Below are 21,706 nucleotides of genomic sequence, written 5' to 3'. Positions count from 1 at the left end.
TATTAAAACACAAATAGCACTAATCATAAAAGAAAATATTGATGAATTCAATAATGCTGAAATTAAAAATTCTGTTCAACAAAAGATCCAATATAGACTTAAAAAAAAAAAGCTAAAAACTCTTAGATGTTTGCAGCATATAAAATGACAAAAGATCAGTACAGGAGATAAGTAAATCCTACAAATCAATTTGAAATCCAATGCACAAGTGGGCAAAGACACAAATAGGCATTTTACCATGAAAAAGTATATGAAAGGATGCTCAAAGCCATTAATAGTGAGAGAAATGCACATTAAGGCCACAGGGAAATATTCAAATTTCCTATATTTGTGAACCCTAAAACATAATGAAGGAACCAAACAGAAATGGGGATACAGAAGACTCATTAGGAAGACTCATCCACTGATAGCAGAGATATAAACTGGTATATAACCACTCTGAAAACATTTGATATTTCTCAAAAAAGCTGAGTATATGTAACTCCATGACCCAGCAATTCTACCCTTGTGCCAGTACTCTGAAACAATGGTTCTCACATATTGGTATGCATCAGAACTCTTTGAGAACCACCGCTATAAAAGAAATTCTTGTACTTACTCATCAGGACACATAAAGAATACTAATAATGTACTGCCTTAATAGCAAAAAAAAAAAAGAAATCCAATATCCTTTAACAATAGAATGAATGCATTGTGGCATAATCAAACAATGAGATATTTATCTGTAAAAACAAGATGAGATCATGAGTGGACATTTCTAATTACTCTTTAAACTGTACATGTATATTTTGTATACTCAACTGTACATATATTTTGTCATTAAATCTTTTACGTTCCAGTGCTATCACCTACTGTCCATCTTTCTATTGTCTGGCCCAACCTTGTCTCAGGACTTGAATAAAAGGGGCGGTTACTGGATCTCCTCTCTTCCCAGATGGCTCAGCAGGTAAAGAATACACCTGCAGTGCAGGAGACGCAGGAGACACGGGTTCAATCCTTGGGTCGGGAAGATCCCCTGGAGAAGGAAATGGCAACCCACTCCAGTATTCTTGCCTGGCAGATACCACAGACAGAGGAGCAGAGCGGCTGCAGTCCATGGGATCGCAGAAGAGTCAGACACAACCTAGCAACTAAACAACAACTGGATCTCCTCTACTGACTTTAACATACACATCTTACCACCCTCCTCCTTCCCAATTGTTCAACCATTTCTCCAGATATTTTGCATTCCCTCAAGTTCCTGATCAGTTTCATGACTATACACCTCACAATCAACAATTAGAACTGGATACAAGACTTCACATGTGGTCTGCCAGACAATATACTAAAAACTCTCTCTGGCTTGCAGAGAAAGTACAGTATAGTATAGTCTAAAAAAAAGTGTTTTGCAACTATATCATACAAGTTACTCCTACTGACTTTATCTTATCTACTAAAATTCTGAGTAATTTTTCATATATGATGTCAAAGATACACCTTAGAAAACTGCCCTTTTGGGACCAAAAGAATGGACTTCAAATTTTTATTTTAGATTCAGCCCTTATAACTTCTTTAGAGTGACGTTTATTCTATCATCCATTCTCTAAGGACTTCTCCATATTTTACATTCTTCATAAACTGAATGAGTCATCGACAATATTCAAGAAGCAAGGACAAAGACCAGAGGCACAGCACTAGAAGCCTTCCAAATTAATCTGTATCTATTAATGAACTCTCTGGATGTAACCATTCAGCTGGTTAATAATCCTCCCACATATTTCCCTATTTTCCCACAAGGATATTAAATAAAACTTTTGTAAAATATATCACTAGAACCTAAAGGAACTGAATATCTAACTCTGTATTGTCTTTCAGCCTAATAACACTGTTAGAACAGTACTGCTGTCCCGTTGGACATGATAAGGACCCCTCCAGAGGATGACATAATAGGGAAATGGAAGAAAGTTGGTTCACAATGATTTCATGGAACTGCCATTCCTGCCCCAAGCTGCTTATTGCCAGATTTCTTTCAACTGAAAGAAAAATAAACTATTTTGAATAAAGAAAAAAGTGGGGGAGGGGTACTGCGCCAATGGATTGAAGTGATCCTAAAACCAAGAATTCAAGCCTGGAGAGAATGAAACAAGCCAAACTACACAGTATTTTTCTTCCAAACAAATTTAATTCTGTTCCAGCCCCAAAGAAGGGGAAGAATCTAAATTTTAAAATAAAAATAAAATAAAAATTGCTTAAAAACTAAGTCATTAAAAAATTAAGCCCCCTCCCTTACCAATAAATACTGAAATGATATATACACATGAGGCTCAGGAAGGAGGCAAGAAGGGGAACCTTGGGGACTCTATCCCATGGCAAGGTCCCAACCCTTCTACCAATTCCACACTCTTTGCCAAAACATAGAAGAGCAAGCAAAGAGGCAGGAGAGATATACCACGAACATGTGTGGCCCCAGAGAGAGCTGAAACATAATACAAGACACAAGCGTCTTACAGGGCAGAGGAAGAAAAGCTGTAATCTAAAACATCCTCCCAATTCCAGTTGCATTACTAGAAGTGGCTGATGGAGCTGCCAAGTGCCCTTGAGCTTATCTCCTTGCCTCCACTCTCTCTTCAGCATGCAATCCAAGGAGGGTCATTCACATTGTGGCCTCGATGCCACCGTGGCAGCAGCCTGGCTGCTGGAGCCCTGAGGCTTCCCATTCACCACCAGCAGGAGGGGTGTTTCCACACGAACACTGGAAAAGGAATAGTCCTGGAAAAGACAGATATACAGAGACTAATTACAGATCCAGGATGGAAGAAACTCCTGCACAGGGATATACCATATTGACTTTCTTCCCCTCCTTTCTACCTTCTTCAGTAGATACACCCCTTACCTCCATCTCACATTAAACAAACCTGAGCTTACATAAGGAATGCAATTTTCCCAAAGTTTTCAATCTTCAAAAGGAATATCTGGGGCAGACAGATTGCCAGTACTGTTATTATAAGAAAGGGACAACTGGATATATGTACATATATAACTGATAACACTTTGCTGTACACCCAAAACTAACACAACATTGTAAATCAACTGTACGCCAATAAAAATTTAAAAAAAAAAAAAGGGACAATTCTCTAATTCAAAAAGGACAGGATCCTGGCAATGCCCAACAAAAAGAGTCCCACTGGCTCTACAAAATCTGCCCTTCCCACAATGTTTATCAACAATTATAACTAAATACACACAGTGGGCAATCCAGAGCCAATGGAAAGTCTGAGGAACTCTTAGATCAAGTGTTTGTTAGGCTATAAATTAATCTGCCAAATATAGATTGACTTCTCCTTTTATACAGCGAGGAATTAACAGAAGGTAGGTTTTAAACATTCTCCTAATAACAGAAGATATCAGCTCACTTTATCAGTTCAAATGTACTTTAAGTTGTAAAACATGTTGCTAAAAGATCTTTATCCAAAATATACTGTTCCACTTGGAGTGTAAAGGAGGTTCTTTTTAAGTCAAAGTAAAGAGATTCTCATAAAGCAATTTTTTTTGAAACATCCTAACAGGAACATGAGTAAATGACCCCCCAAAAAACAATTATAAAGGATTATAGTCAATAACCATAATATAATTTTCAACCTCACCAATAATCAAGAAACCAAAGCCAAAGAATACTGATGCTATCCTTTTCATGAAAAATCAGCAAATAGTTCAAAGATTTCTACACAGAATTGCAAAGAAATACAACTACATTCACTGTTGGTTATTAACTGGTAGAACCGTCCAAAAACTAGTTTGGCAGTATATATCAAAAGTCATAGACTGCATAAGCTTTGAAACTAAGATTTTACCTTAGAAACTCACTTTATTTCTTTAGTCAATTAATTAAACTTATGTAATAATCATGGATATGGGCAGATAAAAATATTTACTACGGTACTTTTAGAATAAAGAAAAATTGTAAATAATCTAGATCTGGGATCAGCAAATTTTTTTGTAAAAAGTCAAACACTAAATATTTTAGGCTTTGTGGGTCATATGGTCTCTGTACCAAACCATTCAACACTGACACTATAGTGTAAGAGCAGCCACATGCATGCTCAGTCGTGTCTGACTCTGTGACCCCTCGGACTGGAGCCCGCCAGGCTCCTCTGTCCATGGGATTTCCCTGGCAAGAATACTGGAGGGGGTTGCCATGCCCTCCTCAAGGGAATCTTCCAAACTCAGGGATCAAACTGAAACTCCTCCACCTCCTGCATTGGCAGGCAGGTTCTTTACCACTGAGCCACTTGGGAAACCCCCAAAGTAGCCACAGATAACAGTAAACAAATAAGCATACTTTGTTTCAAAAGAATTTAATTACAAACACTGAAATTTTAATTTCCTGTAATTTTCACATACCATAAATTATTAGTCTTTCCATTGTTTTTATTTAAACATATAGAAACCATTTTGGGCTCACAAGTCATATAGAAACAGGCAATGAGCCAGATTTGGTCAATCAGCCATAATTTGCTGACCCTAGATCTAAATGGTTTGAAAAAGTGGTTAAACACCTGCTCTTTAGAGTTTTATGAGGATTAAATGAGCCAGTGTAGGCAGTAAAACTCTAAATACAGCGTCTAGAGTTAGTTAAGTGTTCAATAAATTTTTACTATCCTCATCATCATCAGCTCCTCAGTCTTAACTCAAAACAAAGTTGTAGAATACGGAAAGCCAAAGGAAATGTTCACAAACATCTGCATATAATATTCCACTCATAATTTAAAATATACATACAAATGTGTATATATTTTTCTGAAAAGAAGAGACTACAGGTTTACATTTCAAACTGTTAACAGCAATAACATGTGAATGAGAATATTTCAGTCTATTTTTAGAATTTTATTTTTATTGAAATAATTGGCATATAACATTATGTAAGTTGAAGGTATACAATACAATGTGTTTATATGATATATTGATATATTGCAATGTGATTACCACCACTGTATTAGCTAACACTTCTATTACATCACATAATTACCATTTCTTTTTTATGGTGGGAACAATTAAGACCTAGTCTCTTGGTAACTTTGAAGTTTATAATTCCATATTGTTGTCTATAATCACTATGCTGTGCATTAGGTCTCCAGGACTTATGTATCTACTGGCTGCAAGTTTGTATCCTTAAACAAAACCTCCCCAATTCCACCATCTACTGTTTTCACAAGTTCAGTTTTTTTAGATTCCACATGTGATATCACATGTATTTTTCTTTGCTCTGTTCAGTTCATTTTTTAAATTCTCTTTGTTTACCAGTAGTTTTTAGTAAAGAAAAACCATAATAATAATAATAACCTAGCTTTTAGTAAAAAATAATTATATATATGTGTGTAGATATAGGATATCATACAACACATACACACATATATATGCATTACCTTACATATATACTCTGGGAGTTAGTGATGGACAGGGAGGCCTGGCGTGCTGCGATTCATGGGATCACAAAGAGTTGGACATAACTGAGCAACTGAACGGAACTGAACATATATATTTTTTGTAAGAGGTAAACTTGGTCCCACTTTGAGAGCCTATGAGCTGAGAAACAATCCTAGCCATCACTCACCTTTCCCTTGTGCTGAATTCGGTGAAGACGAAGGTTAGGCTCAGGGATGGCTACAGAGTCCCCAATGAGCACTCCCCAGCTCTGCACCATATTATACACCATAACTGCATAGCAAGGTCCATCTGAATCTACCAGGCCAAATGTACTGCCAGGTTAAGATGGGTTAAGAGGGACGGGGGAAAAAAAAGAAGTGAGCAGCAAAGAAAAGCAGAAACAGTGATTTTAATAATACCAGCAAAATAAACAAATGCTTTCATAGTTACTTCCTTAGAAATACTATGGCAGGTACCATCATTCACTATGTACACCTGAGGGCTCCTTTGTCTTAGATATGTATCTTTAAAAAACATCCCTAAGACTCATCAATCTCTCACTTTCCCAAGAACCTGGGAAATATGCACACTGAAGCCTTCAACAAATATTAATAATGAATTAGCTCAAAATGTTACAGCAGAACAGTATTCCTGCTCTACCAGTTTAACTATCACAATATCAAACTCTCTAACCATCACTGCCAATTTACTTAATTCCACAAACTTTCACTGAATACCTATCAGGTGTCAGCCACTGTGCTTAGCAGTAAGACATCAATCCAGCTATGAGTGACTTTATTAGTCTAGTGGATGTCAGACAATTAAACCATCACTTACAATACAACTGCAAAAGGTTCCAGAATAGCTCTTTTCTTGTGCTGAATTCAGTGAAGCCAAAGGTTGGGCTGTGGAGGCCCAGAGAAATGTCTAAATCAATGGAAAGCCAGGAAGGCGGCCGTCTAGACAAGACCCTCAAACTGAATCTTAAGGAATGAAAAACTACTTGGGTTAAAACAGGAAAATTAATCCTCAGTGGAAATAAAAAAAAACCTCTACAGGGAAGGGAATAGGGCTTGACAAGAAAAGAACATGAGAAAACTTCCTGAGGTGGTGGTATTGTTCTCTAAAGGCATCTGGGTTATATGAGAATATCCATTTGTCCACTAAGATTTTCACATTTCACTGTATGTAAATTTTACATAAAAAAGAGGAAAACTATGAACAAATACTGAACTCTAGTTAATGATTACATGCTGAATACATACTAATGTCTGCAATTACTTTGAAATGCACCAAAAATAAGAGATCAACAGATGAATAAGGGAATAGACAGATATGTGATAAACTAAGTATAATAAAATATGAATAGTAGAATATATAAGTACACAAATGTTCACTGTAAAATTCTTTCAATTTTGCTGTATGTTTGAAAAATTTTATAATACAATGTTGGGGGAAAAAATGTAATCTATATCAAGAAGCAGCAAAAAGATTATCCAGGTACAATAATTGTGTGTAAAGACACAGAGGCATGAAAATAGCTGTTCTAAAACCTACAAAATAATCCTAAGGTTGGAATAAAATGTACAAGAGGAAAAATGACAGAAGACAGTAGACAGGGGAAAAATCATGAAGGGCTTTGTGTATTAAACTAAGGAGTTAAAACTTCATCCCAAAAGTTACACAATACCAGTAAGAGATTTTAAATATGAAATAGCAATGGTCAAATCTGTATCTGGGGCATATTTCTTCACACTGTGGAACACTGGAGGAAAAACAGGGAATAAGGAGGCTTGTCTGGAGAAGTGCTGAGGCTGAATTAAATTAGTAGACACAAAGAAGTAGGGACTAAAAGATATATCTATTGATCTTGGTGAATGCTTCAAGGCAAAAGAATGGAGAAGTTAGAAGTCTTAAGTGACTGACTATAGCTGATACCACTGATTGACAAAGAATTCAGGGAGGTGAAGCAAATTGACAGAGAAAGATGACATAAGTAATTTTGAACATAATGAGTTAGAGATTTTATCAAAGCCCAGAGGCAGCTGACTACAGGAATCCAAAACTTGGAATTGAGGCTTGGGCTGGAGCTAGACCTGTGAGCATAGAGGAGGCAGCCAAAGCCTTGGGTTTATATGACATCACCAAATGAGATGACCTACAAATGAGATGGTGAGGAATCAGTGCTCATGCTCACTTGGCACACTCGAATTCACAGCAAACACTGCAATCAAGCACAGCATCCTCTCCCGGTGAAAAAGCCTCAGAATCCTTCTAAACAGTAAGTCATGCAGCCACTGCCAAGTGATCAAAGTTGGCACTTATTTGCCATCCTGGTAGAGAAAGGAACAGAGAAGGCAATGGCACCCCACTCCAGTACTCCTGCCTGGAAAATCCCATGGACGGAGGAGCCTGGTAGGCTGCAGTCCATGGCATCGCTGAGAGTTGGACACAACTGAGTGACTTCACTTTCACTTTTCACTTTCATGAATTGGAGAAGGAAATGGCAAGCCACTCCAGTGTTCTTGCCTGGATAATCTCAGGGACAGGGGCGCCTGGTGGGCTGCTGTCTATGGGGTCACACAGAGTCGGACACGACTGCAGCAACTTAGCAGCAGCAGCAGCAGAGAAAGGAAAGAAACAAAAACAGAGTCTACCTCGAACTTAACATTTAGAAATTAGGCAGAAAAAGAGAAACCAAAGAGTAGCAAAATATGTGTTCCGGAGCCCCTTAACCTACCTTTGTTTATACTTCCTCATTCCTCTTAACTCTAAGGTCTGCTCTAGTAACTGAACTTTTCTCAACTATCTTCCTGTTCTTCAATTCTTCAAATACATACACCACGAAAAAGCCATGGAGGAAAATCAGCTATACAGTAGGAGCTGTATTTTAGCTTGAATGAAGCAGAAGGAATTCGAAAGGCAATAGTGACAGAGAAGTCAGAATGCTGTGGAGCACGTAGTAGAAGCTACTGGGTCAAACACTGGTGATCCCAGAAACAAAAAAGTGTCAACAGAAAACAGAAAAAGGAAACCAGTCAATGAGGGATTGGGAAGTGAGCAAAGGACCCAGGAATGATGGCACTGACTGAACCCTCATTTTTCAAAAGTTAGAATTTTCTAAATGAATATTCTTAACTCATTTCCTCTGCTCAACTATTAGAACCATTCACTCGGGTGTGTTACATTGTTTTTTAACTCCCTACAACACATATAGCAGATGCTCAATGAATATTTGTTGAATAACATCTGAGAGAATCTCTCCAACAGGCCTTAAATTCAAACTCAAAGCTCACCTTCCAGAACTGCTTAGGCATACCTAAGTCCAAACAGGATTTAGAATTCTTTCTCCTTTTACTTCTATGATCATGAAAATACAAAGAGGTAGGAGAATTTTAAGGTTTCCATCTTATAAAAATACTTCCTATCTTATAAAAAAAAAATGTAGCTGTCAAATTTCAGCTTCAGATGTAAGAGTCAACAGAACACCAAACTCAGGGAAAAACTGGGTGGTAACAGAATCTACAGAGAGACTGTCAGACACGACTTAGACAATACGGTGCCTCTTGCGACAGTCACAGGAGGGAAAGAGAACTCACTGATCTCTGACCACTAGCAATTATCTTCAAGTTTCAGAGCAAGGCCAGCAAATGAGAGCAACTAGTTTAAAAGGATGAAAAAGAGAAAAGGCGAGAGAAACTCACAAGGGGACTTTCTCCTCCGTGGTGAGGCTGAACACCACCTTTCCCAGGACCACAGCTCCACTATTTACACCAGGGTGCAGAGCACTCAGGGGCTTGCGCTCCAGAGTCACCTTCTGCCCCGAGGCTGACTGATAGCGCCCATCACCACAAGGGCCCAGGTGGGCTGGGCGCAAGTTTCCCAGCATGCTCTGTAACTTTTTGGCCTTCACCTTTCCCTGCAAAGAAAAAGGAAACAGGTAAGAAGCTGGAAACCAATCACTCTCCTTGAGAGTCTAGTCCTTCCCACCACCTACCCACTTCTGTAGCGTCACTACTACCGAGGCCTACTATTTTATTGACCTACAGCAGAATAAAAAAGCAGGAGTCAGTCTTCAGACATCTTTACCTTGCTCTCAAGGAGGCTGGTTAATCTAGTCAGGAAATCCAGGAGCTGTTGCTCTCGTTGCCGGGGCTCTGGCCAGGCAGGGTCCAGTGCTGCAGCCCGAGAGAAGCCCTCCAGAGCCTCACCATAATTCTCCTCATATTTATGTAACTGCACAAGAAGTAACAAAAACCCTCCCAATTAAAGTATGTTTAACACAAACTATGCAGAAGTGGGCTAGCACAGTGGGCTAGGAATCTTGAGAAATAAACTGTTTTCCTGTTCCCAATTGTTTTCCTACTCTACAAACATTCCCAGTTTTTTTCCTGTTCTACAAATGAACTGCATGAAGAGCTGGTAATACCTTATATCCTTTTTCCTGGCCAAGGTGATCACAACCTCAAAGGTGAAATCATTTCAGAGAAGCTAACTTCCAAACTCTAAAACAGTTAAGCTGCATATATTGGGTGATTCCATTTTTATGTTTATAATGAACATTTTAGGAAAGTCTTATAAACTGTGCCTCCCTATCCTCTATTCACCCTCCCACCAACTCAGCCCCCTTTCCTTTCCCTCTGGACACTTTAGTCCAACTAAGCAAGCTTTTCCCAGAAATAATTTAGCTTTCCTCTAGCAGTTAGTACCCAACTTTGTCCCTGTGAGTACTGTTATCCTCACAGGCTAAGACCTAGATAGCTTATGTATTTGACTTTCAGATGACCACTCCCCAGTATAAACGATAATTTCTTTTTGTTTTTACCGTTGCCCTGTTCAGATGAAGATCAGGATTGCTGGAAGCTGTCCTGTCAACCTTCTCCTATAGTGGAATAAGAAGACCATCAGTGGCTCTTGTCTCAGTCTTAAGGATGGCCATATATAACATGTCCTAAACCTCGTCCGTCTCCTTGGAAAAATTTAAGTTTTTGCTTGTCAAATTGTTTCCTATACCCACACTATTATACAGTAAATGCTTGTATGGAACATATTACACAGTCCCTGAAACCTCAAGGATGTAAGGGCTTTGTATGTACGTGGAACTTTAAAATATGATTATAATTTACCCAAGTAATAGTATAAAGATAGAAGTAATATGTGACTAATATCTGATAAAAAATTTAATTAATGAGATGCTAATATAAATGAAGAAAATCTAGAAAACAAGTGATGCTGATTTAACACATTTCCTCTGCCCATGAGTCCAGCTTCAGACACAAATGGAATCATGTTACTACATCTAAGCCCCCTTAAAACACACAGAGAGAGCCAATTCTGATTCACTAATTTAAATAGCTGGCCAGAAACCATACAACAGTATAGACAAACATATCTGCAGCTATCTTCGTGGCTATGATCACTTTATTTTTTAATTCTATTCACTGCCTGGCACACTGCAAAAGCACAGACAACATGAATTAAAATTATTTAAATGACTGGTTGAAATATGTTTAAAAATGCAGGTCTGATGAAGAAATTAAGAGTTAAAAGCAATTATTTAGCAGAAGCCAAATATAAAATTTTAAACGAGTACATCATATTATACCTTAAAATGTAAGCAGTTATCAGATTAAGAAATCAGAGTAAAACAAAATACTTCTCCCTAAAAAGTTCCCTGATTGAATAAAAACCAAACCTGCTGACTACACAGGTTGGGTTGAGTTAAATGCCACTGTTAAGGCTACAGTGAGAAGCACAGTGTGTGAGGAAGTCGTCTCTGTCATTTTTTAAAAAGCCATCTTATTACTATCCTCTGTCGTGAGTGTGAGTCCTACCAGGCGAGCTGCAGTCATCAGCACAGAGGCAAGAGAAAGAGCCTGGTATACACATCTGTCCCCACAGCTTCGGGGTATGGCTGCACCAGAGTATACCAGGGTAAAGTCAAACAAACAGTATGAGAAATGTACTTTTGAAGAAACTAACTTATTTGAGTTAAGATATGTTTGAAATACAAAAATTGGTTGTATATTTTAAAGCAATAATTCTTGGAGACATTCTGTGATTAAAAATTTGACTGTGCTTATTAAAAATGCTTATCTATGTTTCAGAATTCAGTTTTGTGAAAAATAAAGTTTCTGTGGGATGGTAAAAAAAGAAAAGAAAAAAGAACAGTCCCTAAACTGCAAACATGAATATAAGGTAGCTATATTCCTTATTCTGCCACTCAGAGCAAAATAAATTGAAAAGTGAGTCTCTATGTCAAGGGAAAACAAAAGAAGGCGAATACGAAGTCTAAATAAAAAGTACTCAGGAGGCCAATGTAAACTTTGTTAACAATGAGCAGTCACGGACTCAAAGCCTGAAGGAAACCCCCCTACAAGTGGATATTAATATAAACAGCCTGAAAACCTAAAGCAAAGCGTAAGCTCCAGTGAACTGATCCCTCGGATATAATGCAGAATGGACTACATGCTATTTTCTATTTTAGCCTGTGGGAAATCCAGATTCATACTATTTAATGATTAATTTGGGGATACTGCTTAATTTATACTTAAGTAGCAGAGTTTAAATTTTTTTTATGTGTATATATATTAATAAACATTATTTTTAACATATACTTTTTTCCCCATTCAAAAAGATGAACATATTGGGATGGGCTCTGTGATTTGGTTACACAAGCCTATATAAGAACTCTAGACAGCTCAAATAGCTACCTCGCACTGAGGTGCACACTGCAAGCTACTGCTAATACTCAAGTTATAGGAAGAAATACCTCACCTCTGCAGGACTGGCTTCATAAAACCACACCCATCAGATGCCAGCAAACACTCCCCACGCTGCTTGCTAAAACGTCACAAAGAAGACTGAACAACATTTTTGCTTCTGTTGCTGCCTCTACATATCCAGCCTGGGTGACCATAAATACTTACTGCTTGGGCATAAGCACTGAGGGCTTGCTGGGAGATCTTAGGGTTCTGGCCAGTATTGAAGTAAAGAGAAAGGTAGGCATTCCCCAGAATATCTGAAAGAGAAACACAGATTTCTGGTTCTGCATGTAAGGAGCTTAAAGTCACCACTCTATCCTAACAAGTAAAAAGCTGAACAGACTAAAACATCCACAACTCCTCTTGGATGCATAATAAGGGGACAATAGGGGCAAACCACTGCTCCAAAATTACACAGACAGAGCTGAATATAGGGAGTTATCACTTAGCAGAAACTCAGGAGCTACCACAGCAACAGTGCTGGGCTAGGAAAACCTAAACTGAAATTGATGAATTCTGAAGCCTCACTGTGGACAAACCTGGGAGTTAAAAACTCCAGGGGTACCAGTCATAAGGGACCCCCAACAATATTGTAAGATTTACCTCCAAGAGCTCAACCAGATTACCATAGCAAATATCGAAGAATACCCTTGTACTTCTAGCAGAGGGAGGGGACAAAGAAACTTTTTTGAAATATGCCAAAGCACGCCATTCTTGTTGTTGTTGTTTGCGTGGGTTTTTTTGGCCACACTACGTGGCTTGAGGGATCTCAGTTCCCCAACGAGGGACTGAACCTGGGCTACAGCAGTAAAAGCCTGGGATCCTAACCACTAAGCCACCAGGGAACTCCTGAACACTCCATTCTTAACAAGTACCCCCAGGAGAAACTAGTTAACCAGAGCCTAACCTGCTAAGGTATTATCAGAAGGTAACTGACCTAAGGAAGGGAAATATCCAACTCCAACCAACTCTAGCCATCCTGTGCCTCCTAAGTGGGGGTAGAAGGGCAGAGAAAAAACTGAGAAACACAGTGATGGACCATCTCAGAGCCCAAGTGCTAAGTATAACTATTTTGGTCACCCTCAAAAGTCTGTATGAAAGGCCCCACATCTGAAACAAACCAGTGATGACACTAAACTCAGGGTATACCCAAAATTCTTCTGGGATAAAGAGGCAAACATGAACCCAAAGGAAACAACAGGAGACTGCACAAAAGCCCCGCTTTGCTTATAGGGAAACATAAGCCTCCTCTCTTCAATGAAAAGGTCCAAGAGGTACTAGAATAGTGGTTCATCAAAATACCTTTTGGGCTCCTCCAAAGCAAAGATGCCCTGGCTTCACACTTAAGAGTCAGACTCAACAGATGGGCTCCAGATGATCCTGGTGTGCAGCCACGGTTGAGAACCACTGCTCTAGAAACCTGCTGGAGATCTTTTGAAAGCACTCACACCAGGAACGGCCATCAAGGATGTCCATCTGCACAGCCAACTTAGCCTGTCGGACACTGTCCATGACATGGCGAGAATGTTCATCTCCGGAGTCAGTCCGCAGCTGGCGAAGCACCATTGACAGGTTTTGAAGGGAGACTTTGTTCTTGCACTACAAATGGAGAAGCCACATACTTAACCTTCATGGTTCTCTTTCTCCTTTCCAGATCTATTTTATTTCAGGCTTCTAATTTTTCATCTTAACTCTTACTGCCATCTGTATCTAAGACTCCCATCTACAAGGATCAACTTGGTTACTTTTCTTCACTTCTCATCTACCTCTGAACCTGGTCCCATCATCTTCTTCCTCATCCACGTCTGCTCCCCTATCCTTTCTCCCCTCTTCTGATTCTGTTCTCTTAGTTCCCATGGAGTTCTACTCTGGTATTCATGGCCTAGGGAAACTCACAAAACCAGAGAAATCCCATCCTCCCCATCTGTGTTTTCTGGGGGCACAGTGGGCAGCTCACATGGGTGAGGGCTCCTGAGAAGCAGGTGTGGGCAGCTGCAACATCCCCTTTCTTCCAGTACACCTCACCCAGCTGGTTCCAGGCTTCTACCAGCTTGGGCTCCAGCTTCACAGCCTTTGACAGAAGCTCCTCAGCCTTAGGGCTATAGTCAGGAGTCACATTCAGTGCTTTCCCGGTCAGCATCAGAACCTGGGCATTGCCCTGGACAGAACCTAGGAGGAGGGGAAAAGATAAAGGAAACCCAGACAGTTTTACAGGTGAGACCAGGGTACTTTCAAGGAATCATGCTATGCAAGTTCTAGCAATCAAATAATTAAGGAAAATCTTCATGAACAAACAATTTATTGAAAACCTATTATATTAGAAAACAAGGTAACAAAGAAAGCATTATCTCTACCTTTGAGGGGCTTATAATCTAGTGGAGAGGACAATGTCTATCCATGGAAAATTAAAACACAATGAAAAAGAGCATACCACATACACCCAATGAATGGACTTTACGAAGTGAAAGGGAGAAAAGACAAGACACTCCAGGGAGAAAAATGATGTAAACAAAGACAAAGTAGCAGAAAGGAGAAATACATGTGGCATGTTCATGGGAGGATGGATGGTTCAACCTGAATGAAACAAAAGGCTCCTCTGTAAGTAGGTAGTCAGAGATAAGGGTAGAAGGAAAAAAGTCAGACAATGAAGACTTGAATAACAAAGGGCTGGTTTAGACCTCAACCAGTCAAGAGTAGGAATCTTTGAAAATACCTGAGCAAAGAGGCAGACAAGAGATGAGATTAAATTCATGAAGCAATTATTTAGACGGCCACGGTCATTATTTCAGTAGATTTGAAAGTAAAAGAAATTAAGAGCCAGGAAGGTCAGTTAAGAAGATTACTGCAACAGTAATCAAGCAATAAGTATGCTCTTTTTCATTTCACAGGATTTGGAAATGGAGTTTAGGGAACGGGAAGGCTGCCATCCTGCACAGGCACCCTTAGAAGAAACATTCTGTTGTACTGACTTGTAGCAGCCACAAACAGGATACCAAAGAGTCTACAGAGAGAGCAAAGCTCCATCACATTTCAATGAGGAACAGCGGGTTGTGTGTACTTTTGGGACTCATACCCACTACTTCCTCCATCTGCTGCAGGGTCTTCTCCATCTCTTCCCGCACATCTTGTTGCTTCCTCCCAGCATGCTCAACACTATGTGTCTCAAAATAGCACTCGCGAAATGAATACAGCTGATCCACCAGTTCCTAGGAAGATAAGAATGAGACCATTATGAGAATGGTCTCCATTAAGTGGAGAGGATACCAGACAAGTAAACTTTGAGATTGGCTAGCCATACCAACTTTTGGCCTAGAAATGCTGATCCCCTACCTCACCTAGGAATGACACAAGAGGCAGGTTGCAGACAGGGAAGGAAAGTTGTTCAGCCCACTCTCACACTGTCCCAAGTCAATCTGTACCATGATGACAGTCTCTCCTCTTAGACCCAGCAGAGCTTCCAGTATGATTAAGCACTTCACATACCTTAGCCAGGAGAGAGGGAATGCTTTGCACCTTGAGATAAAACAAAGTTAATAAGATCATCCTATCTAGTACTGGTCCCTAAGTATAAAATTTTGAAATTTACCCTTAAAACTGGACTTCCTAACAATAAAAATCCCTTACCCCTGATATTTCCTATGCCCATATCTGAAAATGTGACATTTGTGAGTATGACAAACGTGAGAGCCATTCTCTACGACAAACAGGCCAATTTAAGCTTGATAAATTTTGTATTTTTGCAGTTTTGTTTCTTTAGATATTTGTGTTTTTTGTTTGTTTAGTTTTTATCAAGTCATCCTTTGTCTCGCCTGCACTCTTTCCAAGTAAATGTTCTCCTTCCTCTTTAAATATCTCTGTTTGAGTCTTCCTGGGACATCAGTCAAAGCTTTTCCATTATCTCTTCTTTCCTAAAACAAAACAGCAGTAGAAAGGTATAATCCAGTCCCACCAAGTCTTACCAACTACCTCTGCATCACATCCCAAATCCATCCACCAGTCTCCACGTCACTATGAGGACCCTCAACTAAATCAGCGTCGTTACTTGCCTGAACTATTTCAACAGCTTCTTAACTGGTCGCTCTGCTTCTACTCTTTCCCATTCTCCTCATATAGCTGGAGTGGTCTTACAGAAATGTAGGTCATGTCACCAACACTCAGATAGTTTCCCACTGCAGACAGAATAAAATCCAACTCCTTATTACGACCTAGAAGACTGTGAGATCTGACCTCCCACCATTCATCCTGCCACAAACTTCACTTCTTATCACTCTCCTACACTATTCAAGCCACACTGGCTTTCATCCAGGTCCTCAAATCCACTCTCAATCCTGCCTACACACATGCTGTTCCCTCTGCCTGGACGTTCATTTTCCAGACCTTTCCATGGCTCATTCCTCTTCATTATTTAGGTCTCAGTTCAAACACCAATTTCTCAGAGAGGCTTTCCCTGACTACCCAAACGAATGTAATTCCTTCCTCCTCCACCCTACTGTTAAATCACACTCCTACTTTTCTTCACAGTATTTGAAATTAAAATTCTACCCAGAATGATGAAATTAGATTATCTCCTTCTGTAACAGTGCTTTTCAAGTTTTATTGTATTATTTCCAGGACCCAGCCTACAGAGATTCTGATGTTAGTGGTTTTAGCAGAACTCAAAATTCTGCATTTTAACAAGCACCCCACATGACTTTAATAAAAATACACTTTGAGAAAAATCCTTAATATATTCCTTCTAACCTAAAATGTTTATAACAATGAAATAAAGTTTACCACCATTGCCATGAATAGCAACATCACCATCCTTTTCCTCTCTCTACTCCATTCTCCCATTCCATCCTTGCACCTTCCCCACCCACCCCCAAGATATCCCAGTATCCTCTACCTCACTGCTTAGGGCATCTACCACAAATAAGAGCAGGAAAAGACAACTCTCAGCAAATATTACAACCCATTTCCTTTCATCATGCAGTCAGCAATAGCTACATATTAAGAATTATAGAGAAGGTCTTGGAAAAGGCAGTGGTACCCCACTCCAGTACTCTTGCCTGGAAAATCCCATGGACAGAGGAGCCTGGTGGGCTGCCATCTATGGGGTCACACAGAGTCGGACACAACTGAAGCAACTTAGCAGCAGAGAAGGTCTTACTGTTTGCTTCTACTTGTAATAGAAAACATACAAGAAATTGTTTGGCTTTGTTGGTTTGTTTTGCTACAGTGAACATTTTTAGTAACTTTTTTCCTGGCAAAAATCAATATATATATGTTGTTAAAATTCAAATAGGTACATGTAAAATAAGCAGGGTAAAAAATTCTTCATGATCATCCCAATAACCCCAGAGATAACCACGGCTTAGTTTACCTTTTCAGGTTTTTTCTATACATATACAAACATACATACACAATGTTTGTAAATACAGTGCTAGCTTTGAGAATCTCTGATTTCAGACAGTCACACTAGGGAAAAGAATTACAGCCAAGTCAACCGGATGTGAGGTAAAGCTCACACTCTAAAAAGTGTTATTAGTCTAATCTACTAAAGAAACAAAGAAATCTCATCAATGTTTAAACTTTTGCTGTAGAAGCCTTTAAGAAAGTTACAAACCTGTCATAAGTCTAACATTTACGTTTCAGGCTGCCTTAGAATACAAAAACTCAGTTTCTGAGATTTAAGAAAAATCTTGGATTATTAAAAGAAAAGAGTCAAGCAATTAATTAGCTCCTATCTACCAAGTACAAGACGGTCCCAGTTACCACAGTCAACTGTGGACTGAGTGCAGTCTGGAGCCTTCTGCATTAGACCCCAAACTGGAATTGTGGAGTACACAAAAAAATCAAAACTGTTAAATTCTAAGGAGAGTAACCAGAATGCACGCGGTGCAAGCCATTACTGTGATTGTTGCCAATTTGAAAGCATGAAAGTACTGAAGAAAGGGTCTTATCAAAACTACAAGCAATAGGTAATAGCTCCTGCAGATGTGCCAAACTCACGTGTATACTATTTGTTATGGGTGAATGGGGGGAGGGGGGAATACAACCTCCCAACAATGTACAGGAATAAAGTTAGGAGCAATAAATCCTCTTCCCTACAGGACTGAAATTGACTGCAGTCGGGTCAGCACCACGGGATCCCAACAAACTGGCTGCGCCTGTCGCTTGGCCCCGAGGGGCTCCTCTAGACCGTTGCGGCTGCACCTTCGGGAGTTGTTATAGTAACCACCGGGACACAAGTAGCGTCGGGTATATGTCAAGAAATTCGCAGGCAGTGCATAAACTGGGCTCTTTACTTCCTCCCAAGTAACCAAAGCAGATATGTATTTTAATCTATGGCCCCACCTGCAATTTCTGCAAGACCTCCTTGACTTCTTCCTCTTCAACAGCCATCATTCCCCAGCTTCTCCGCCCCCAACTTAAAACCACAGAGACGCATACCCGTCACCTAGATAGAGCCACAGCGACATCTAGAGCTCTGGAGGCTTACGGCACCTGAGTGAAAGCTGGTTTTCTAGGAAGCGCGCCGCTCCAAACTTAACTGTGCTAAATGGATTTCCCTGGTGGCTCAGACGGCAAAGAATCCGCCTGCAATGCCTATAGCCCAGAGGAAATGGTCTGCGATCACTTTGAAATTCATAAATTTGTCTTTTCCAAGTCCTGCTAACAAAATGTTCTCAGATTAAGTACCTGCGTATTGTTTTGTATATTCCTATTTGTTTATACCCAGATTATAATACCCCAGGAAAAAAACAGAAAGTGGGTGCCTGTGTTATAAGCTTAAATTTTTGAAAGAAGTGTAGTACAGTGGTAAAGTAGCTTGCCTGAATGTTTTCCAAACCTTACAGTGATTTTCTATATAGGAGGAATTTTATAATTTTTAAAACACTATCCTAATAAATCGACTACACTTGGAATGGTGTTAAGAAAGCCATCACTAATACACTAATAGTGTGTATGTGGTATGTGCGGGCATGCTGGATCCCTGGGTAGTGTGTGTGTGTGTGTGTGTCTGTGTCTGTGTATGCGCACACTGGATCCCTGGGTAGTGTGTATGTGTGTGCACATGCATGTGTGAAGAGCCTGGTAGGCTAGTCCATGGGGTCACAGAGTCGGACACAGCACACACACATATGTATCACTACACTAATAATGTTTATGTGTTGATAAACTATATCCCAAAGGGTATTTAAGAAACAATTGACTGTGTCTGAAGAGGGAAATAGGGGGACTGAGAGCTGTCTAGGAAAAGAACATTCTTCTCATTGTGTACACTTTTGAATGTTTGTCATGTAAATGTATTAACTATTCAAAAACAAACATAATTTAAAAAAAATAAAAAGGATTTGCTTCCACCAAGACTATCTCTATTGGAGAAGGAAATGGCAACCCACTCCAGGGTTCTTGCCTGGAGAATCCCAGGGATGGCAGAGCCTGGTGGGCTGCCATCTATGGGGCCGCAGAGTCGGCCACAACTGAAGCGACTTAGCAGCAGCAGCAGCAGACTATCCCTGCATGAGACACAAGACACTACAAGACTAACTGCTTCCAGAAAGGAAAAGTGAGTAGTTCAGGAATAGGAGTGAAAGGCAAGAGTTTTCACTCTATGAATTTTTTGTACCTTTGGAATTTGTACCATGTGAATGTATTAAACTCTTACTTTTTTTTAAAGTAGAATGCAACCCAGCAATCCCACTGCTGGGCATACACACCAAGGAAACCAGAATTGAAAGAGATATGTGTACCCCAATATTCATAGCAGCACTGTTTATAATAGCCAGGACATGGAAGCAAAATAGATGCCCATCAGCAGATGAATGGATAAGAAAGCTGTGGTACATATACACAATGGAGTATTACTCAGCCATCAAGAATACATTTGAATCAGTTCTAATGAGGTGGATGAAACTGGAGCCTATTATACAGAGTGAAGTAAGTCAGAAAGAAAAACACCAATACAGTATACTAACGCATATATATGGAATTTAGAAAGACAGTAATGATAACCCTGTATGCGAGACAGCAAAAGAGACACAGATGTATAGAACAGTCTTTTGGTCTCTGTGGGAGAGGGAGAAGGTGGGATAATTGGGGAGAATGACTTTGAAACATGTATAATATCATATAAGAAACAAATCACCAGTCCAGGTTCAATGCAGGATACAGGATGCTTGGGGCTGGTACACTGGGACAACCCAGAGGGATGGTATGGGGAGGGAGGAGGGAGGGGGGTCCAGGATGGGGAACACGTGTACACCCATGGCAGATTCATGTTGATATATGGCAAAACCAATACAATATTGTAAAGTAATTAGCCTCCAATTAAAATAAATTTTTTTAAAAATAAAGTAGAATGCAATTTTTAAAAAGTAGCATGTAATAGTCCACCAGACTTTTTCTTTAGTTTTAATTATAGCTTACTTATACTTCAAATTGATTCTATGAACCTTACAAAGGAAGCAAAGGTTCAGGACAGAAATCATGAATGTACAAAAAGTATTTCTTCACATCACCTTTCAACAAATTTTAAAACTTCATAGGGAAGAAAAAACTCTTCAACCTATAAAATCTGTGTAATTAGCAATGAAATAGAAAGGGGTGTTTTTGAGCTTTTAAGTAAAGATTTTTTCACCCTCTTTCTCAGATACCATTTTAACTTTGGGGTACTATAGTTGGCGATGGACAGGGAGACCTGGCGTGCTGCAATTCATGGGGTCGCAAAGAGTCAGACACGACTGAGCGACTGAACTGAACCATAAAAATTATTTTTTAAGAGATTTGATATTCTATACCCTTAAAGAAGAAAATGTTACTTGGTTGCTATTAAATTAGGTAAAGCAAGGGTATTTACTTGCCTTTCTACGACTAAATATAAAATACACTCAAATGATTTCAATATGACTTTTTCTACCTAAAAAACAATGGAACTTGGAATTTAGGTAATTTCATGGCAGTTCTTCCCAAGCCAGTAACAATAAATCACAAAATGTAAGATTTAGAAAAGGCTGTAAGGATAATTTAATTCAACCCCTTACATCACAGACATAGAAACAAAGGCACCAAAAGTTTAAACTTAAACTTGTACAACTAATATATGGGGGAAAAAATAACTAGAAACCTTGATGTTCTGGCTCCTCAACCAGTATGATTTCAAGTCTTGCCTCTAATAGAATGTAAAGTTACTGAAAGTATCCTAAAATTTCTTTATTGGTTCTATATTTTACTGTGATAGTAGTCAGAAATGATCACTATTTAATAAAGAAAAACAAGGAATAAATCATTATAAGTATTTTAATTACTATAATCTTGAGATCAAAAACATATTGTCAAGTGTTCTGCAGTAGAAGTGCATTCCGAAACAAATAGATCCAGGGCAACAGCTAGCAAAAAAGAAGTAATTTTATCTTAAATGCCAAAAAGTCAGCTTTCAACATAGCTTTATCAATGTGAATTACTCTTAAATAGAAATAGGAACTAAACATACATGCATCAAATTGTACCTTCATTCAATGATATGACACCTCCAAACAAGTTCATACATGGGCAAA

The 21,706-nt window shown here is 39.2% G+C and overlaps 1 protein-coding gene across 2 annotated transcripts; it reads right to left on the bottom strand.

Moving 5' to 3' along the window:
* Window positions 1-2,309: 2,309 nt before the first annotated feature.
* Window positions 2,310-18,557, bottom strand: TTC5 (tetratricopeptide repeat domain 5). Of its 2 annotated transcripts, XM_052646968.1 has the most exons (10): window positions 18,504-18,557; window positions 15,241-15,373; window positions 14,125-14,336; window positions 13,616-13,766; window positions 12,333-12,424; window positions 10,229-10,285; window positions 9,493-9,639; window positions 9,108-9,322; window positions 5,591-5,735; window positions 2,310-2,748 (listed from the first exon to the last, which is right to left on the bottom strand). In XM_052646968.1, the coding sequence occupies exons 1-10, from the start codon at window positions 18,552-18,554 to the stop codon at window positions 2,629-2,631; spliced, it is 1,323 nt and encodes a 440-aa protein (XP_052502928.1). In that variant the 5' UTR covers window positions 18,555-18,557; the 3' UTR covers window positions 2,310-2,628. The 2 variants fall into 2 exon arrangements, with proteins under 2 accessions (XP_052502928.1, XP_052502930.1); XM_052646970.1 differs by lacking the exon at window positions 18,504-18,557 and having other exon boundaries at window positions 15,245-15,330.
* Window positions 18,558-21,706: the final 3,149 nt, after the last annotated feature.

This window comes from Budorcas taxicolor, chromosome 10, assembly GCF_023091745.1.
Source record: "Budorcas taxicolor isolate Tak-1 chromosome 10, Takin1.1, whole genome shotgun sequence".
Classification (NCBI taxonomy): Eukaryota; Metazoa; Chordata; class Mammalia; order Artiodactyla; family Bovidae; genus Budorcas; species Budorcas taxicolor.
Note: the sequence above shows the minus strand (reverse complement) of the source record. Positions and strands in the feature narration are given on the sequence as shown.

Coding starts and splice junctions, on each gene's coding strand:
- TTC5 (XM_052646968.1), bottom strand. CDS start 18,554: ATGATGGCTGTTGAAGAGGAAGAAGTCAAGGAGGTCTTGCAGAAATTG. Junction 14,337..15,240: donor GCAGATGGAGGAAGTAGTGG/GTATGAGTCCCA, acceptor CCCTCCTCCTAG/GTTCTGTCCAGGGCAATGCC. Junction 9,323..9,492: donor CCAGCCTCCTTGAGAGCAAG/GTAAAGATGTCT, acceptor TTTTCTTTGCAG/GGAAAGGTGAAGGCCAAAAA.